This window comes from Lemur catta, chromosome 2, assembly GCF_020740605.2.
Source record: "Lemur catta isolate mLemCat1 chromosome 2, mLemCat1.pri, whole genome shotgun sequence".
In the NCBI taxonomy this organism is placed as follows: Eukaryota; Metazoa; Chordata; class Mammalia; order Primates; family Lemuridae; genus Lemur; species Lemur catta.
In genome coordinates, this window is record NC_059129.1 from 2,747,065 (window position 1) to 2,767,282 (window position 20,218).

Consider the following 20,218-nt stretch of genomic DNA (forward strand, 5'->3'; position numbering starts at 1 on the left):
CGGTCTGCTGCTGAGCGTGACTGTGCTGCTGTTGTGAATCTTGGCAATTCGGACGCACGTTCTGAGATTTTTCCATCCTGGGTTAATGCTTTCTTTATAATGAGCAGAAATAAATTCATGAGGGATGGTGATCAGAGGTCAGGTCACAGACCAAGGGCCCTGTTTTGCTGAGTGATGGTTGTGACCTGCTCAGGTCATTGAGCATGGGGATTAAAGTAATGTCACAGCAGACACTGGCCCTTTGCCGGAAGTAAAGAGGACCTTTGTCCTCTAAGATGCTCTGTTGGTTGGGCCAGTACAGACACCTCTTGAGGGGAGAGAAGGAATCCCGAGTGCAGCCCACCAAGGGGAGGTGGGCCTCGTGGGACCCCAACAGACACTGAACCCTGGAGCTTCTGGTCAGCTCAAGCCAAGTGTCCACGTGCCACTTAGATGTCCCGCAGTGTCCAATGTGCCAGGTTCTCTCTGAAAACAGGGTTTTCTCTGGAAGGTCCATGGAAAAAGGGATGTTTTCTCACTTGGCCTGAAGGTGTGGAGTAGGAGGTGAGCTTGTAGCTGGGAGCTCTGTGGAGCTCCTTCCATGTTCTAGGCATTGTCGTAGGCACTTGGCCTGTTTTCACTGACAAGACAGACAGGGCCACTGCGTCCTGGTCGAAAAGCTGGCCATAGATGAGGATAAACAAATAGGGGAGTAAACACATTAGACAAGTAAGTGACATGGGCTGTGAGAAAATGAAATGGCCACGCTGGTGGTAGGGATCGGGTGGATTCAAGCTGAAGCTGGAATGACAAGGCAGCCTCAGCTCCCCAAGCGGAGCAGAAGATGCTGAGCTAGAACCGGATGGGTCATAGTATTGGGTTTCATGTTAAGGACAATGAGAAACTGGTGACAGATTTTAAGCAGGGGAATAACATGATCAAATTACACATGAGATGTTCATGAGATGTTCTTGGAGCTGTGTGGATTGTGGGATCGTTTCTGGAAGCAGGAAGGCCATGGGGACAGGGGTGGTGACAGGGCCAGTGTGCAGATTCTGGATGCGAGTCGGGGCGGGGTTGTGGGACAGAGGGGATCTCAGGGACAGACACTGATCTCAAGTGTCTGAGCATCTGGATGGCCGTAGGGCCAAAGCGAAGAGTGGGCAAGGCCAGGGATGTGATCCGGGGTTCACTACAGCCATGGCAAGTTTACGGCGCCTGTCAGACCTGAGGGCTGGTGTCCTGGCTGCAGCTGAAGTTGGACAGATGCCCTGCCCAGAGGACAGCTGGAGGAGCATCTCCTGGGCGGTGCAGGCTGCTGAGTCCTCTTGAAACGTGTTGATGAGACTGTCCTTTGTCCTGTACAGCTGTACAGTTTCCTGCACTCTGTGTCATGATCTGTCCCCATGGTACTGTTGAACATGAGCTTCTGTCCCCTGTATTTGCTGTAAGCTGGTGTTTAGATCTTAGAGGTTCACTCGGATTCAAGATTGTTTTGGCAAGAGTTCTCCCTAAGCGCTGCTGTGTTCTCGGGTCAGGAGGCACAGAGCGCCGGTTGTCTGTTGTGATGTCAGGAGCACTGACAGACTGCAGAGAGGTGAGTTTCAAAACCTAGCATTCCTTCCTAGTTTATGGGCTGGAATAAGCCTGTCAGAAGAGAACCCTCTCTAATTGTGGGTTTCTTAGCAGTACTGTTTGCACAGAAAAGGCAGGATAAGTTCTGGATTCTTTGACTTTGCCTATTTGCAGAATAATGCGTTGGCTCCCTAGCATCCCCCAAAAGTGGCTGATAATTTTTTTACACCAGTATGAATTTATTTATTTATTTAGTTAGTTAGTTAGTTAGTTAGTTATAGACAGAATCTCACTCTGTTGCCCAGGCTAGAGTGCTGTGGCTTCAGCCTAGCTCACAGCAACTTCAAACTCCTGGGCTCAAGCAATCCTCCTGCCTCAGCCTCCCAAGTAGCTGGGACTACAGGCATGCGCCACCATGCCTGGCTAATTTTTTCTGCATATATTTTTAGTTGGGCCACTAATTTCTTTTTATTTTTAGTAGAGACGGGGTCTCGCTCTTGGTCAGGCAGGTATTGAACTCCTGACCTCGAGTGATCCACCCACCTTGGCCTCCCAGAGTGCTAGGATTACAGGCATGAGCCACTGCGCCCAGCCTGAACTCATATATTTAAACAGAAGTGAAATGGGAGGGTGGGTTGGTTGGTTGGTTTTTGAGACGGGGTCTCGCTGTTGGCCGGGCTGGAGTGCAATGGTGTGATCACAGCTCACTGCAGCCTCCAACTCCTGGGCTCAAGTGATCCTCCTGCCGTAGCTTCCGAAGTAGCTGGGACCACGCCCAGCTAATTTTTATTTTTTGTAGGGATGAAGTCTCACTATGTTGCCCAGGCAGGTCTCAAACTCCTGGCCTTAAGCAATCCTCCCACCTCAGCCTGCCAAAGTGCTGGGATTACAGGCACGAGCCACTATGCTAGGCTACAAATGATATGTTTAATCCATTGCAATTAATTCTTCTCAGTAGTGATTTATAGAATTGAGAGGTTGTGATAAGATGTTCAAGCATTATAAATGATGAAGCTAGAAAAGAAGTTATATTCAGTAAAGTGGGATATATAATCTAGTAACCCAGGCACACCCATTATGTTAGAACCAGAGTTTCTCAGGCTTTCTCAGTTCAGAGCACGCTTAGTTAAGTTTCCATAATTATTTTAAGGGGCCCCAGGTCAAAAGAAAGACCTGACAGTTCCATCTGTTAAATATGTAAACCAAAACGGTAAGTTCTTACATCCTGGAAACTTATAGTTGGACATTTGGAATAGTGATACACATAAATTTAAAGAAAAAAAACTTATTTCATGTTTAAGTAGCCACAGTTACTTCCTCATGGGATGTGTGTACTTGTTGGCTACTTCTTAAAACTTGGACCCTGATTCAACACGGCCACCCCCACTGCCTCGTTCCACACTGATTCTGACACAGTAATTGTTCTTTCAGTGGCTGCTACAACCCAGCTTTGCAGTGAGGGAACATCTCGGGAAGGAATAAAGCAAGATGTAATGGGCCAGGTGGGGAGGCTCACGCCTGTAATCCCAGCACTCTGGGAGGCTGAGGCGGGAGGATCGCTTGAGCCCAGGAGTTTGAGGTTGCTGTGAGCCAGGCTGACGCTACAGCAGTCTACTCAGGTCAACGGAGTGAGACTCTGTCTCCAAAAAAGAAAAAAAACAAAACCAAAAACGTGGTGCTGGAAGAGGTGAACAGTGCAGAGGTGTCGGGTACGCCGTTTCCCTCCCTCAGAAAGGACCTGGCGAGTCCACAGCTGCCTCTGCACGGTTTGCAGACCACAGCTCTGTGCCCGTCCCCTTTTCCCTCTTGATGGCTGGAAGTTTTCCCCCCCCGCCCCCCCACGCTACAGCAAGCCCTGTGTGGCCGGCGCTGCTGCAGGTGTTCCTATTAGGCCATTTGTTCCCAGCCATGGTGTATGTAGGACTTTTCTTTGTCCTTTGATTTCAGCCGCATCAGAACACATGACCTGGGTCAGACCTCAATGAACTGTTACGTGCTGTTCTCCTTTCCTGTGTCTGTGACAGGTTTAATTTAACCAGAAAAGGTTGCAGATCCTCAAGGTTAACGTACAAATAGTGCGCACTGATCTGAGAAACTCGCTGGCATTTCTGGTTGTTGCCATTGGTTGCAGCTCCCCTTCCTCTGTTGATGTGACTTTGGAAAATGCCAGAAGCGCTGGGCTTTCTCTCCAGGATTTGCTGGCGCCCATTCCTGTCTCCTGGGACTAGCATGAAAGGAGCACCGCCCACACCTCCCACCAGGGCCACCAAACGTGGGCAGAGAGACGCAGGCCACTCCAAGCCTCAAGGCGCCCACCATGTTCTGCTCGCTGCCCTGGGAGCTCCTCCACCCTGTTGGAAGAGCGTGCAGGGTGGAGGGGGAGGCTGCGGTCCCTCCAGCCCAGCCCTAGAATAGGGCCCAGGGAGCAGAGCCTCCCAGCTGACCTGTGAGCATGAGAAATGTGTACTGTTGTCTGCGCTTCCTTTTGAGGTGGCTTGTTACACAGCAACAGCTGACTGAGATGGGAAAGATGTCTGTCTGGGAGTGGAGGAAGAGTGATGGAAACTCAACATCTGAAAAGGTTACTGTCCCCAGGGACAGGATGACTTTTTCAGGACATGAAATGAATCTTCCGTGGAATCATGTTATGTCAGTTGATTCCTAACCCTCAGGGGAAGGCAGTGAAGGTCTTAACCCATCTGATAGATGAAGACACTGAGGTCCCAGGTGGGTGAAGGTATAGGGTGTGCCTGGCCAGGGGCCCACGTCTCTGACACCCAGGCCAGGCCCTTCCCGGGCTGTGCTGCTCTCACTAGAGTCGGAGGGCTACCGCATGGCAGGCAGCAGGTGCACAAGTACACACAAGTGGGGCCTGAGTCCCGACCTTCCTTCTGGTGCGTAGGGGAAGGAGGCAGGCACCGTGCCCGGGACTGAGAACAGACAGGGTAGCGTTCGGTTGAGCTAGGAGGGGACGACAGACCAGATGGGCACCTCCGTGCCGGGAACCAGGGTCAGACATCCACGCTATGAGCAATAACTGGTGTCCCCTGTGTCTGGCTGGAGGCTGGACCAGGTGGCCTCTTGTTAGGGGATGGTGGCTGCCCTCTAGGCTCACTCCCTTTCCCCAGGATGGTCTTGGTCAGACACGTGTCCAGGAAAGGAAAACACCAAAGTCAGAGGATCAGGCCATATACGCTGAAGACTGCAGTGGCCTTGCTTGGTGTTTGGCCACCAGATTTTGACATGCTCAAGGCTGTCCCAACATCAGGGATTGAGAACGGGAAGAATCGGCAGTCAAAACTTTAAGTCCAAGATGGGGCTTCTGGCAGCTGGGGGAGCAGGTCCGGAGGTCCCGTCTCAGACACTGTATCCAGGGACAAATGAGTTGATCCACCTTAGTGCAGCCAACCAGAGCCGTCTGTCAGCGTGTTTTTATTACTTAAAGGGAAACTCCCATCTTGAAGTTGGTTTCCCTTCTGACTGTTTTTAATCCCCACTAGGTCCGCCTCCTGCGTCATGCTGGCCAGTGCAGCGGTACCTTCCGGGCTTTGACCTTGGCCTCTGGTGACTCCTGCCGGTGAGCCCACCTGCCCCTGTCCTCCAGCCTCCCGCAGACCCCCACCCACTCTGGTTCTTAGGCCTGGGTCCTGCCTCAGTTCGGCCAGGCCTTCAGGGGCGCACCAGGCCCTCCCACGCAGCAGTGCTGTCCTTGGAGAGCCAGCACAGCCCCTTCCAGATGGGCAGAGCCCCTGGGATGGGGTGGTGGGCTGAGCTGGCACCCAGCAGACATCTGACCTCATCCCCAGGACCTCTTGCATGTTAATTTATATAGCAGAAAAGGACTTGGCAGATGTGATTGAGGATGGTGAGGTGGGGACACTGTTCCCACTATCTGGGAAGACCTTAAATTGTAGGCACATGTATAAGGGAGTAGAGGACAGGTGGCAGTGGAGGAGGCCATGTGCCCACAGAGTAGGTTAAAGTGACATGCCACAAGCCAAGGACAGCTGACAACCATTAGAAACCGGAAGACAAGGAATGATACTCCCTGGAGCCTCCGGAGTGAGTGTGGCCCTGCTGACACCGGAGCTCAGGCTTCGGCCTCCAGAGCTGAAAGGATGAATTCCTGATGTTTTAAGCCACCAAATTTGTGGTTGGTAGAGCAAGCAGTTTTAGGAAATGAATATAAATGGGAAAGTGAAGGATTCCAAGAAACAACTGGACCCAAGGCCTGGCCTGGCTCCTAACTGCCGCCCCACCCTTGGGACCTGGTCACTTGGGGTCCCCCCAGGCCTAAACACCTCAAAAAGACTCCCCACTGCCTGGCCAGCGGACCCCCAAGCCAGCCATCCCTGATGCTGGAGGGTCACGCTCCCTGTCCAGGGCCCCTGGCGTCTTGCTGAGTTGCCTGCACCTCACGGCTGCTGCAGCAGGAAGGCAGGAGTTAGGGTTGGAAAGAGGGTCCTGGGCCACCACAGTTGCAACATGCAACTCTGTATGGGCCTTTGGCCTCTGGCTCCAAGGTGACCTCAGGGCCCCCAGACCAGGGATGGGCAGCCTGGCCCCACCTTCCCACAAACAGCTGCTCTTACCCATCCCTCCTCGAGAGCCTAGGGTCGGTGGGGGGCCAGAGGCTGCATGTGTGAAGGACAGAGGAACCTTTGGCCCTTTTATTAGATGTTTTAAAACCAAGTGCAGGCTGGGTGCGGTGGCTCACGCCTGTAATCCTAGCACTCTGGGAGCCCAAGGTGGGAGGATTGCTTGAGGTCAGGAGGTTGAGACCAGCCTGAGTAAGAGTGAGACCCCGTCTCTTCTAAAAATAGGAAAAATTAGCCAGGCGTGGTGGCACATGCCTGTAGTCCCAGCTATTCAGGAGGCTGAGGCAGGAGGATCACCTGAGCCCCCAGGAGTTTGAAGTTGCCGTGAGCTATGGTCAAGACACTACACTCTAGCCCAGGTGACAGACTGAGACTCTTGTCTCAAAAAAAAAAAAAAACCAAACAGTGCAAACGTGATTATCAGGTGTTGTTTTTCTGTTTTCACAGCAGCAAGAACCTTGTAGAAATAGTGCGTGTCAGCAACCTGTGTGCATGGAAGCCGCCCAGACACCCTCAGGTGTGCACGTGTCCCGGGGAAGGTCAGGCTGCCAACCTTTAAAGCCCCGGGGGAGCACACGCTGCCCGTGCAGAACCCCGAGCCCAGCAGCACTGCCAGGACCTCACAGCCGTGCTTCTTCAGAGGCTTCCCTTTGTAGACTAATTTTTTCTTACGAAAGGAGAAAATCAACATAAAAGAAATTGTAGATTCTTGGCAGAATTGCTGTCATCTCTGCAGACAGCGTTGTTACCTCAGGTGAGCACCAGACCCAGAGTCGTGTCCTGGGAGGGCCATGGGAGGGAGGCTCAGAGCTGCATCCCCCAGCAGAGTAAGGGGTCTCCTCCAGCAAGCTTGGGTCCCAGTGGGCTCTGGTGTCCCTCACAGGGGATGATTTTCTGGTGGGTGAAGGAGTGAGGAGACTCAGGGTCCTATACTGGGCACAGGTGTCTGGCAAAGCCCATGAAGACAGGACCTCCCTGACCTTGGGCTCCAGTAGCTCCTGCCACACTGGGCTCCAGGGAGGCAGAGATGCTGGTGGCAAGGGGTGACGTCTCACTTCCTCCACACCCGTGACTCTCATTCTTGCAGGATGAGGGGCACGAGGCTGCTGGGAGAGCTGCTGGCCCTCGCCAGCCTGCTGCAGGTGGCCCCGACTCTGAGAATTGCAGCCTTCAACATCCAGACTTTTGGGGAGACCAAGATGTCCAATGCCACGCTCTCCAACTACATTGTGCAGGTGAGTCCAGGGTGCCTGTCCCTGAGCGCAGAGGAACCCGGGGAGGGGGTGATGGGCCCTGGGCATGGGAGGTGGTCAGCCCTGTAGGCTACAGCCTGCCGGGTGCAGGGCACCCAGCGCCTTCAGTCTCAGCCTTGTCACTTAGGGGTGAAACGGGCCCTAGCTGCCAGCCCAGGGTCCTGTCAGGGCTGTGCTGTCCATGACTGGCAGTGGGAGCCCAGGCAAAGGCACAAGGCTACGGGCCAAACTGAGCTGGGAACACACGGGGAGGAGGTACCCAGGCGGCCAGCTCAGCACTGCTGTGGCCCCATCCCCCAGATTCTGAGTCGCTACGACGTTGCCCTGGTCCAGGAAGTCAGAGACAGCCACCTGACGGCCGTGGGGAAGCTGCTGGACAAACTCAATCAGTGGGTGATAGCGTGGAATCCTGGGGGAGGTGACGACCCTGTCCAGGCACAGCCTCACTTCATCAGGGCCCCAGGGCCGTGGTGTGGGCAGAGCCCTGCTGTCTGTTGGCAGCCAGAGGGTCCCTCTGTGGTGCCCCAACTGGGAACTTGTTTCCTCAACCCAGGGATGCACCAGATACCTACCGCTACGTTGTCAGTGAGCCCCTGGGACGCAACAGCTACAAGGAGCGCTACCTCTTTGTGTACAGGTAGAGCCCTGGGCCCAGCTGGGCCGTGACAGCAAGGACTGAGTTGTGGGAGACAGACCCCATGTCTGTGCTTTAGAGAGCACTGCCAGAGGGCTGAGGGGTGGTCTAGCACCCGGGAAGTCAGCTCACCTGGGAGGACCCCGGCAGCGTTGGAGAAGCGATTTGCCCTATGGGACAAGAGTCCAAGGCCATAGAGCGGGGTGCAGTTGGAGCCCAGCTACCTGTGGCCTCAGACCCAGTGGAGTGAGCAGGTGGCTCAACTTGGGGCTGCCCTCCGGGGTGCCTTTCACGGCCTTCGGAGGGGCGGGCAGGATGTGGCTGGAGCTTAGACTCAGCCCCTCCTGCTGCCCAGGGAGCAGATGAGGCCTGCCCACAGCTCCCGAGCCCAAGGTCACCTCCTCCACCTGGCCTTCCCACAGGCCTGACCAGGTGGCCGTGCTGGACAGCTACTATTACGACGATGGCTGTGAGCCCTGTGGGAATGACACCTTTAGTCGAGAGCCAGCTATTGTCAAGTTCTCCTCCCCGTTCACGGGTGAGTGCTGCTACGCCGTACCCTCAGCCCTGCAGGGACCAAGGGGGACACCTGGGGAGCCTGTCGCATGCTGCCCCCAGCTCTAGTGCTTCGGTTGCACGTTTCTTAGGAACATGCCTACCCCCTAGGGGACTGTCACTCGTCCCAGCCCCGACAGCGTGACTGAGCCTGGCCCTGGAGGAGTGTGGACCCCCATGCACCCTCGGGCCAGCTCACCCGGAGGCAGCCCCTGTACACAGTGTACTTGGCGTGACCACTGTCTCCTCAGAGGTCAGGGAGTTTGCCATCGTGCCCCTGCACGCAGCCCCAGCCGATGCGGTGGCTGAGATTGACGCCCTCTATGATGTCTACCTGGATGTCAGACAGAAGTGGGACGTGGAGGTGAGGCCTTCCCAGGGACAGTGCGGTCTAGGGGCTGCCGTCTGTCCGTGGGCCAATTCACGGGTGTTCTGGTAGGACATCATGTTGATGGGCGACTTCAACGCTGGCTGCAGCTACGTGAGCCCCTCCCACTGGCCGTCCATCCGCCTGCGTACGAACTCTGCCTTCCAGTGGCTGATTCCCGACTCGGCTGACACCACGGTGACGTCCACGCACTGTCCCTATGACCGGTGAGCAGGGCTGGGCCTGTTCCCAGAGCCTCGATTTGTAGGTCCGGCTTCAGAAATGGCCAAGTTTGAGCTTTAGTCAGTCCACTTAAGAAATGGGATAAAAACAGCCACATTTCTTAGTTTTTTTGGAAAAGCACGTTTACAGTCGAAAGGAGAGGCAGAAACCTGGGTGCTCAGGTGGTTTCTACTTCTGAACTGCCGCAGGAGTACAGGCTAGGGGGGGAGGTGCGGCCGCTGGCTGGGGAGGGGCCTCGGCTCAGCGTGCAGCAGCAGGTCCGCGCCCACAGGCTCCACCGCACAGTGAGGACCATGGGACCCTTCCCCAGACCAATGGAACCGGGTGGCCCAGAGCCAGGGCAGTGAGTGAGACGGGAACCTTCTCTCTTGTCCCAACACACTGCAGCATTGTGGTCTCAGGGTCGGTGCTGCAAGGCGCCGTGGTTCCGGGCTCGGCTGCTCCTTTTGACTTCCAAGCTACGTATGGCCTGAGTGACCAGCTGGTAGGTGTCCTTCCCTCACAGGCGTAGCTGGGATGCAGGAGCGGAAACACGGCCTGTGTTATCCTGGCACAGCTACTGCTTTTCCACCCGTCTGATGAGCCGGGCCTGGCCTTTCCCTGGCAGTCGTAGGCCGGGGTTGTTGAGGGTGTGACCGAAAGGTTCCTGCCCCCAGCTCTTCCCAGGTGGACCTGGCAGTGAGGTGCTTGGGGCCAGCAGCCTGGCTTCAGTCCTGACCCTGCCACCCACTTCCCCCCAGGCCCTGGCCATCAGTGACCACTACCCGGTGGAGGTGACACTGAAGACAGCCTGACTTGAGCAGCACACGGAGACCTCGTGGCCCCAAGCACAGCCCCCTCCCTCCCCGCCAAGAACACGGGCTATGTCACCAAGGCACCCTGCCTTCTCAGAGCCTGGACAAAATGTCTATCATGTAGATTAAAAAATACCTTTTAATTTAGGTGAAGTTCAAGGTTCCCATTTGTGTGTCAGTCCTTCCTCCCCTCACCCTGCCTGGAAGTCGCTTCCCAGGCTACGGCCACAGCTCCGACCAGGACCCCCTCGGCCGTCAGCGTCTCTCCAGGGCCTTGACCAGAAGGTCGTTCAGGCGGCCTACCATGGGTCTGGGGTCGTCCACCAGCCCGGCTGCGATCATGGCGTTCTCGTAGATCTGAAAGACAGGGGTGAAACGGTGCTGCTGTACCTCACAGGCAGGGACAGGTGCCCAGAAGTGGCAGCACAGCCTGGGTGTGTCTGAGGGGCGTCTCCCCAGGCTGCTGTGAGCCCAGAGCTGGTTCCTCTCACCTGATCCGCGAGCAGCTGGGCCAGGTCGGGCTCGCTCTCCCTGAGCTGACTGAGCTTCTTGATCAGCGTGTGTCTGCAACACAGAAGCCACCAGAGAGGCTGGCACGGGACCGCGTGCCGCCCACCTGCCTTTCTGAGACGCTGGGTTTATCAGGACATTTTAAAAACTGCAAGAGGACTGTCTAGTATAAAAAAATTAGATGTAAGTGATCACTTACAGGTAATTTGATTATATAGCCAGAAAACCTGAGAAAAATCAGTCAACAGTTTGAATATTAGAAAATGCAGTGAGGTGGCCGAACACTAAAATACCACCAAGGACAAAGCAGGAGAGTTAGACACATGAAGACAGGCAGTGGTTCTCAGATCAGCAGACCATAAATAATAATGTGAAACGTTTCCTAAATTAATCCACAAATGTAATGATTCCTTTATATTAACAGATTAGGTATAAAAGAAAAATTTTAGTATAAACAATCTAAAATTTATACAGAAAAGAATAGCCAAGAAAAGAAGGGGGAAAATCCCAGATGTTGAAACACAGTATAATTTCGTTCTTAGGCAAGTTGCCTGACAAGGCAAACAGCTCAGGGGAAAAAGGTGAAAAATACAGAAATAGACAAAAATACGCTGTCTGATAAAGATGGGCCTTTCACTTAAGAGTGAGAAGACAGATTATTCAGCCATCCAGAAAAGGATTCCTCAGACCAAAATAAACTCCAGAGGGATCAAAGATTAAATGCAAAATTAAAAGCATAATACTAGAAGAAAACAGAACAAATGTTTTATAATTTCAGAAAGGGAAGGCTATCCAAGCAAACTACAAACCTACAAACCCAGAAGCCAAAAAGAAAAGAATGACACGATTGACTATGTACCATCTAGTGTTAAACCTTACTCATAAGGTAATTTTTCAATTCTAAAGAATGGCAAAAATTGAAAAGTCTGATAAAGCTGAGGGCATAGGGAAATGTTAATTTGTAAATCCCTACAGAGGAATCTATAAAATGACACACAGATGACGCACGAAGACTTAGCAATTCTGTTTCCTTACAGCATTGTTTATGATAGGGAACACTTTAAATGTCCGTCCTCACAGTGGAATCTGTATAGCTGGAAAGGAGGAGGACATTCTCAGTACACTAGCATGGGGCTCCCTTGGTTATCTGCTGGGTGAGAAAAGGTGAGGACCCACCCCTCATCAAGGGACTCTTGTGTAACAGAGAGGAAACCCACGGGTGGATCTGCCAACACACGGAAGAAACCTAACGCTGGCTGCACCCGGACATGGATGGGAAGAGAATTTTCCCCTATAAACTCTTTTTTTTTTTTTTTTTTTTTTTTTTTTTTTTTGAGACAGAGTCTCACTTTGTTGCCCGGGCTAGAGTGAGTGCCGTGGCATCAGCCTAGCTCACAGCAACCTCAGACTCCTGGGCTTAAGCGATCCTACTGCCTCAGCCTCCCGAGTAGCTGGGACTACAGGCATGAGCCACCATGCCCGGCTAATTTTTTTTTTTTTTGTATATATATTTTTAGTTGGCCAGATAATTTCTTTCTATTTTTAGTAGAGACGGGGTCTCGCCTCTTGCTCAGGCTGGTCTCGAACTCCTGACCTCGAGCGATCCACCCGCCTTGGCCTCCCAGAGCTCCCTATAAACTCTTGGTTCTTTTGAGTTCTGAACCATGTGAACATAATATCAAATTTAAAACCAAATACAATTTAAGAGTCAAGTCTTGGCAATAGAAAGAAGCAGTTCTGCGCAGCTGTCTTATAAAACCAGTCTTGTGGCAGAAGCAGTGCAGGGGGCTGGGCACCTGCCTCGCTCTGCTGCCGCCGTGCAGGGAGGCACAGGCGTCCCGCACGCCGCAGCCCCCGTGGGAACAGCCAAGCCGGACCTTCCACCCAGTAACGCCATGCCTGCGAATGTGGCTCAGAAAATGGAAGAGGTACCTCCCCACCCCCAGTAGTTTAATTAAAAATTTTATAGTTATAAAGTAACAAAAAAATTAAACATGTACTATATAAAAAAACACTACATACATGTAAAACCCAAGTCAGAGAATACCAATTAGGACGCACTGACTATGGGAGGACGAGGCCATGGATTTTGATTTTCTTTTTGCTATTTTCTAACATTTTTGGTAACTTGTTTATGTAATTTCATTTAAATATTGCTGTATGCAAAATCAATTTCCCCCCCAAAAGAAACTTTTCATACACAGCAGCCAACAGAAAATGACATTTTAAAATATCCAAAAAATAAGACACATCAAAGAACAACTGTGCAGGAACTGCAGCGGACGGGAGGCACCCGGAGGTGTCGAAGACCTAAATGAATGCAGAGCTCCAGACACCACGTTTGTGGATGGCAAGAACTGATGTTGTAAAGCTGCCGATTCTCCAGAAAATTCATTTAGGGAATCAAAACAATCTTGGTCCAACCCCAGCAGTTTGTGTGAATATGTGTGGAACTTGTCGGGCCAATTCAAAAATGTAGATAAAAGAAAAAACCAACAGTAATCCAGACATCTTCGAAGCAAAGTAAGGGGGGACTCGCTCGCTGAAAATGAAGACTTAGGGAAACGCCAAGTGGCTGTGCCCTTGGCACAGAGACAGACGGACGGACGCATAGGCATGCGGACACCCGAGACCCAGTGACAGAGAAGGCAGAGTGGGCCAGAGGGGCAGGGGACAGATTTGTGCAGGACACAGGGCAGGGACAACTGGTGTCTTGTGGAGTAAGATGAAATCGGATCTCTCCCAGGTACCAGACAAACTAAGCAGAGATGAGTTAAAAACCAAGGCGAAAGGCCAAAACTGATAAATAGCTTCTAGAAAGAAATGTTGCAGAATAAATTCATGACTCCGGTGATAATTTCTTTAGAAAGACTCAAAAAAGCATTAACAAAGATTTATAGATTTGGTTACATTAAAAGTGAGAACATCTACTCACCTAAAGATACCTTAAGGCAGGTGAAAAGATAGTAGGAAAAGACGTTTGCAGTTGACAAAGGACATACGACCAACTACAAATCAATAAACAAAGAAAACCCAGCAGGAAGAAAGGAGGGGTCTTAAATGATGTGTCTTAAGAGGGCCAAGGCCAGAAAACCATGAAAGCGGCTGTTGCTGCCGGGGACCTGGGGTTCCCCAGTTCACTCTGCGAGCTGCTCGGGGCTGCGGGGCAGATTCCACCAGCAAGTTTCCGTTTTTTTAAACTTCACACAGGTATAGTTTAAAGTTGAACTTAATATAGTTTAATTACACACGTATTCTCTTTATAAACGGTCACCCAACTGCACGTAAACTTCACGCACGATTCTTACACGCTATGTTCGAGATAAAGGCACCCACACTCCCATACAACTCTGAAGACGCCCCTGGCAGGAAGGAAGGGACGAGAAGCAGAAGCAGCGAGAGCGCCGGCCTCACCGGGGGTTGATCTCCAGCGTGGGCTGCAGGAGCTGTGCTCGCTCCTCCTGGGTCCTGGCCAGCTGCTGCATGCGCAGGAAGTGCCGGGCGGCCCCCATCTCCAGTACGGTGACCATGGCAGGGTGGGTATCCAGCCGCAGAGTCACCTGCAAGCAAAGCGCAGGGGCTGGAGGTGACCGTACCCCAGTAGTAAGGGGCTCCGTGGGTGAGGGGGCACCTGGGGCTGGGGCTGGCAGAGTCTGAGCCCAGGGGAAGCTGCCCGACCCCGAGGGCAGGAGGCAGGCCCTCGGCCCAGCCCGCAGTGCTCCCTCCACCCAAAGGCCCACCTGTGGGCGGGGTCCTCAGCTGCTGCCCCCACATGAAGTTGCGGAGCCTGTGGGCAGCCCCTTCCTCCTCCCTGAGCCACCAGTGGCTGGTGTCTCACACGCTACCTTGCCTGGCATGTTCGCCTCCGTCCTCCACAGGCTCCTGCCAAGCCTACGGGGACCTCTGAGAAGCCCCAGCAATGGCCGCAGGCCCAGCTCGGGGCAGGCCCTTCTCTGAGGTCTCTTATTTGCCTCATCTGGTCTCTGGGGGTGGCTCGAGCTCCTCCCTGCCAGCCTCACTCTTGCACCCTCCTCGTAGGCCCCCTGGGCCCTGTGTGACTAGCAGACCCACCTGTGCCCACAAGGCATCGCCAGCCAGCGCCTATGAGCAGCGCCACCCCCCGGCCACAGGTCTGGGCCTCCTGACTGCAGGAGCCGGGCCCACGGCTGCTCTGACCCCAGGTGGTGTCGGGGGGAGAGGAGAACCTGGACTCTCGTTCGAATCCAGCGTCCCTGACATCTAGCTGTGTGATCTTGGGCTGCTCTCTGTGGACTGGGGACAACAGGTGACCTGAAGCGCAACGAGCGAGCACCAGTGAGGCAGGGCCACGGCAGTGCTACAGAACTGCGCTACGTCACCAAGTCCCATCTGCACATCCTGGCTCTGGCTGCTCCCTCCCGCCCGGGATTCCTCCTCTCACCCAGTGCCGCCCCCTCATCTCCCAAGTCCCACGCCACCCCTGGGACCTGCCTGCATCCATCCCTCTGCTCTCGCCAGCCTACCCCGCACCCTGCCTCTTCCCTGGGGGCCACTCCTACACATGTCCCTGAGCCGGTGGCCCTGCACAGGATGCCTGCTGTCTTCTAGCTGAGCTAGACCAGCGGAATCTTAGCTCATCCAGAACCCCCCACACCAAGAACCCAAGTGGGAACGTGAGCTCCCAAGGGCTGGGGTGGAACATCCCTGTTTGGAACCAGGCCCCGGGGTGGCCCGCTGGGCTCCTCTGCTCCCACCCGCCTGGTCCGAGGCTGCTCCTTCCAGCCTCTCGGTTCCCACCTGCTCCGCATCAGGGGAGACGGAGGCAGACCCGCCTTCCGGCCTCCTGGGCAACACAGGGCGATGTGTGTGCAGGACAGGGACCCTCGGGGTGGGCCCACCAGGCCAGGAACGGGAAGGCAGCAGCCCGGCCGGCCTGCTGTGTGCACCGAGGGCCATGGCAGCCCGATGGCGGCTCGTCCCCGGAAGGCCTCACCTTCACGTTTGTGACGCGCGACCCCAGCACGTTTCTCATCCAGGCCATCAGCTCCTCCGTCTCCTTCTCGGACAGGCACTCGCCGGCTACAGGAGGGCGGCAGGAGTGAGGTCACATCTCCATGGGCCCCGCGCACGGCCCCGAGTGCAGTGTCCTGCCAGCTCCCGCCCCCCGCCCCCCACGACAGACAGAAGCTCCTTCCTAAAACCTCAGGGAGGAAAAGTCCGGCTGCCTGTGGCTCACATAATTTTGTCAGGGCTTTGGAAACACAACTCTGATTCCCTCAGGAAGCTCAGTCAACCGTAAGACACCACCGGGGAAGGAGTGTTGGAGACCCTGGATCACTAAGATGTTCCCAAACAGCTTCTTTCATAGGTTGGTGACCCCAGATCAGCTGAGAGAAAACCCTGTGCAGACCCACGCCCTGCGGGACACGAACGCCAGGCCCCGGCCCCACCCTCGCTGGCCCCATGCCTGGAGAGCAGGAGGCAGCCGACCTGGGGACCCGTCCTCAAACTTCTCCTCCTTGTAGTGATCGACGACGATGTCTGTCTCCACAGAGATCAGTTTCTTCTTGTCAAACTCACGAAGGTGCAGCAAGGTCAGCTCATCAAACTGCTCGTAGCAAAAGAGGACCTGCGCACGTCCGAGAACACCCCTGTCAGGCCTGCAGGGTCTCTGCCCGCAAGGAGAGGATGCGAGGGTGTGGGGTACAGGGGCTGGAGGACCCCATGGGGCCGCTGGGGCTCCTGGGCCTCAGCAGATGGCTCTGAGGGAGGCTCTGGCTGCCTTGGCCGTGCAAACGCTCCACTCGCAGAGAAACTCACGAGGGACTTGGTGAGAAATGCAACCAGACCACAGACGGCCTGGGCCCCTGTTCCCCGACTCTGACCCACCTCGCAGCCCTCCTGGGTCTTGGGCACGTGCAGCCATGTTCCACCAAACACAGAGCTGAGAAGTTCAAGACCCTCCCCAGAGAGCTCAGACCCTGCCTTGTCTTCTAACCCAGCGCCGCGGAAAAACCAAGCGCAGGGCAACCTGCCCAGGCGGCAGCCGTGCGGCCTCAGGGAGCCGGCCCCACCTTCTGTCGCTCACCCACCTCCGTGTCCTTCTGCTTCATGGCCTCGAAGTAGGGCGAGTGCTCGGCCAGGTGCCGGCTGGGGGCACACAGGTAGTAGATGTTGCGGGTGCCAGCCTGCATGCGGCTGGCATAGTCCACGAGGCTGGTCAGCTGCCCGGCAGGCAGCGCCGAGGACTCGTAGCGCAGCAGCTTTGCTATGTCCTCCTGGGGACAGACAAGGGCGGGTCACTGCGTGCTCCAGGCCCACAGTGCAAACACCTCCTGACCCACTGGGCACGGGCCTTCTGAAGCCAACGCTTCCCGGCTCTCTGGGCTGGCTCGGGCCCCTGGGGGCTGTCGGGGGCTCTTGGCTGGTGTCTGAGACAGGCCTTGCTCTGCCCACAGGCCCCAGCTCAGGAGCGACAGGGGCTCAGGGGCTCTCTGGGCAAGCCGTGCACACGTCTCCGGAGTGGCCAGACCCCACCCCGCAGACCCAGCGCCCTCCCTCCCTCCTTAGCAGCAGACCCTGCCCCAGGTGGGCACATGGACACGGATGTGAAGTCCACGTTTCCCAGCCTTCCTCACAGCCAGGTGTGGCGGGGGCGAGCTCCGGCCAGTGGGGTGGGAGTGGGACTTGGAGGACAAGCCCCCGTGCGCTGAACAGACGTGACTGCCGGAGCCTGACTGTGCTCGGGTGGGAGCTGCGTGGGAAGGACGCAGGAGCGACAGCAAGCTGCGAGCCTGACAGCGCCTCACCTAAGCCACTGTCACCGGCTGAGTCAGACACAGAAGAGGGGTGGGGAGTGCAGGGATGTGGGTGAAGGGCATGGAGGACACCCAGGGGTAGGAGAGTGACGAGACTAGGATTCCAGGTGGATAGAGGCAAGCGGAGAGGGGGGGCAAACAAGGGTTTGGGACCAGCCCGGCAGGACCTGGTCCACGTCCACACGCTAAGATCTGCATTCCACGGCCACGACCCTCATTAGCAAACACACTTGCTCCACGTGAGTGGACACCACAAGGCACCCGGGAAGGTCTCTGGCAGGCAGTGGGCGCCACCTAGGTGCTGCTAACCACAGCCAGGCGGGCAAGAGCGAGTGCAGAGTTTAAACCAGCCTGTGCCCGAAGACGCTGAGGTCTGTTGACAACCAGGAGGCAGGACCAGGGCCCAGCAGGAGAGCCGGCCCGGAAGCCTTCCTCCGAGCCCCGTGCCCTCCTCCTCCTCAGGACCCCACACCTGCGGTCACCCTCCATCCCCGCCAGACAGTGGATACCAGCACCTCGAGGGACTGCTCGTGGGGCAGGCTCCTTCTAGGGGGTGAAAATGTTCTGGAATTAGATGGTGGGGACGTTGCACAACTCTGAATGTACTGACTGTTGCTGCACTGTACAATTTAAAACAGTAAAATTTTTTGTTTTTTTGAGACAGGGTCTTGCTCTGTAACCGTGGATAGAGCGCAGTGGCGTCAGCCTAGCTCACAGCAACCTCAAACTCCTGGCCTCAAGCCATCCTCCTGCCTCAGCCTCCCAAAGTGCTGGGGTTACAGGCGTGTGCCACCTTGCCTGGCCCTAAAAGATTACAATTTATAAACTTTACGGTATATAAAAAATAGCCAAATAATGTTTATGGAATGAACATATCATTTTTCAGCAATCAGTTGTTCGATTAACTGAACCCCTGGCCCCAATGCCGTGGTATTATGGGAGTTCTGCCTGGTATAGCATGAACCTCCCCTTATTAAGCACAGCAAGGTCTCGCCTTCCCCGCCCCAGGAGGTCAGACACCGCGGCCCGCCCTGCCTGTGTGTAGCCGCCGCCCCCCCCCCCCCGGCCCCCCAGCATCCTCTGCGAGGAGACAGTGTGTACCCCCTTCCTGCCCACTCTGGGGGCTGGGGCGTCAGAGGGAGCGAGGCTCGGCCCCCTGGTGACGAGCAGGGCACCTGCGGGACAAGGGTGAGGACGTGCCTGGAACCCGGCAGGGCCCAACCTGGTTTCCCGCTCAGCAGCAGCGCCCTGGCTGCCTGGCTGCAGCACCGTCAGGTCCAGGGACACCTCCACAGCCCCAGAGCCCACGACCGCAAGAAAGGCCTGGAAACCCAGCCCCTACCTTGACCTCCTGCTCGGCAGTGGTCACGATGCCCTCCCGCATGAACAAGCCGTAATCTTCAAAAAACTTGGCATATTTCTCAGTGTCTTTCTTACTCTGGTCAACGAAGAATTTTATAAGCCTCTTCTGTAAAACATCCCGGAGTTTCCTACAGAACAGAAATTCATTTAACACAAACAAGCAACTTCTACTGAACACAAATGACCAGAAAGATATGAGTAAGTGCTCAGCCCCACTAATAGTCAAAGAAATGAAAACAACCGTTTCTGGCCAAACTGAGGAAGCCTACGCAGGAAGAAAGGCAGACCCTGGGCGATCGCCCGGCAAGAGGCAGCACGTGGGGCGTGCACCCTGGAGGCAGCCGGGTGAGCTGACGCCCCTCACAGAGGACTGGCCAGCAACAAAGACCCCCGCATGGAAAATGTGTCTGGCAGTGAGCTGGTTTCTCCAACTGTGGGAATTACACCTCAGGAAACAATCGCGAGCGAACCAAGACTTATGGGCCAAGACCGTCACTGTGGTACATGAAATATTATGAACCCTGGTGCTCAAGGGAAGAACACAAGTTAAAATCCGTATGCACTGGGATACGGTGCGGCTGTTAAAAACCCCGTCTTGGGCCGGGCGCCATGGCTCACACCTATAATCCCAGCCAGAGGATCACTTGAGGCCAGGAGTTCAAGAACAGGCTGAGCAACATAGCAAGACCCTGTCCCCACAAAAAATTTTAAAAACTAGCCATGCATGGTGGCATGTGCCTGTAATCCCAGCTACCCAGGAGGCTGAGACAGGAGGATGGCTTGAACCTGAAAGTTCAAGGTTGCGGTGAGTTATGATGACACCACTGCACTCTAGCCTGGGTGACAAAGCCAGACCCTGTCTCAAACAAACAAAAAAAATTAATGACAGTGGAAAGTGCTCCAAATAAGCTATTAGGTAGAAAAAAAGCCAACAAAATAGTATAAATAATATGAATTCAATGATGTTAAAAAAATTTTTTAAAAATCTACATGGCTCTCTGCCTCTGAGGGTGGGGCAGGCAGGAGCCACACAGCGGCGCAGGGCCTTGCCCACCACCTCCCTGGACCAGCTGCACCCAAGGGCCACCAGATGAGAGAGACTGTAATTCTCTCAGCGCCAGGGCTGCTCGGCACAGCAAGGGCATCTCACCACCCCACACCGTCACCCAAACCCACACCAACTAGCAAGCCTCAGCCTCCACCTAGCAAGCAGCGCCCGCCCCAACGACGGAAGAGAACTGGCTGTGAGCTCACGCGTGAGACTTCGAGGGGGCACACTGATACTGCATATTGTACTTTATGGGCAATTCAGAGATTTCCAAAGGTATATTACTTCCAATTTAATTACCATCCCACCTGTTAACTCTGAAACCTGCCGCTACCTGGCTGTCAATCTGCTACACTCTAAGCCATAAACAGCGGTTAACTCTAGGTTAGATTATAGGTGATTTGTATGTCCTCTAGTAAGCAAACATTACTTGGACTAGGGAAAAAAGCCAGTAAGTCCTTAATAAAGATTATTTGGTGAGCCCGGAACCAGCGTGGGGGGGT

The 20,218-nt window shown here is 54.8% G+C and overlaps 2 protein-coding genes across 7 annotated transcripts in view; one reads left to right on the top strand and one right to left on the bottom strand.

Moving 5' to 3' along the window:
* DNASE1 (deoxyribonuclease 1) overlaps positions 1-10,145 on the top strand; it is a 25,176-nt gene extending 15,031 nt beyond the window's left edge. For 2 of the 6 annotated variants that reach the window (XM_045542441.1, XM_045542440.1), the window contains 10 exons: positions 5,055-5,131; positions 6,600-6,906; positions 7,240-7,387; positions 7,706-7,794; positions 7,959-8,042; positions 8,462-8,577; positions 8,846-8,958; positions 9,034-9,188; positions 9,592-9,688; positions 9,945-10,145. In XM_045542441.1, coding sequence (XP_045398397.1) covers positions 7,241-7,387; positions 7,706-7,794; positions 7,959-8,042; positions 8,462-8,577; positions 8,846-8,958; positions 9,034-9,188; positions 9,592-9,688; positions 9,945-9,998 — 855 coding nt within the window. In that variant the 5' untranslated portion in view covers positions 5,055-5,131; positions 6,600-6,906; position 7,240 and the 3' untranslated portion in view covers positions 9,999-10,145. Of the gene's footprint in view, positions 1-3,127; positions 5,132-6,599; positions 6,907-7,239; positions 7,388-7,705; positions 7,795-7,958; positions 8,043-8,461; positions 8,578-8,845; positions 8,959-9,033; positions 9,189-9,591; positions 9,689-9,944 lie in introns of those variants that run through there. The other 4 variants (XM_045542442.1, XM_045542443.1, XM_045542444.1 and 1 more) reach the window with 4 other exon arrangements.
* TRAP1 (TNF receptor associated protein 1) overlaps positions 10,120-20,218 on the bottom strand; it is a 44,210-nt gene continuing 34,111 nt past the window's right edge. The window contains exons 12-18 of the mRNA XM_045542439.1: positions 18,648-18,795; positions 16,580-16,765; positions 15,978-16,116; positions 15,481-15,566; positions 13,923-14,068; positions 10,490-10,562; positions 10,120-10,355 (exon numbers count right to left, since the gene is read on the bottom strand). Of these exons, the coding sequence (XP_045398395.1) occupies positions 10,254-10,355; positions 10,490-10,562; positions 13,923-14,068; positions 15,481-15,566; positions 15,978-16,116; positions 16,580-16,765; positions 18,648-18,795 (880 nt within the window). The 3' untranslated portion in view covers positions 10,120-10,253. The remainder of the gene's footprint in view (positions 10,356-10,489; positions 10,563-13,922; positions 14,069-15,480; positions 15,567-15,977; positions 16,117-16,579; positions 16,766-18,647; positions 18,796-20,218) is intronic.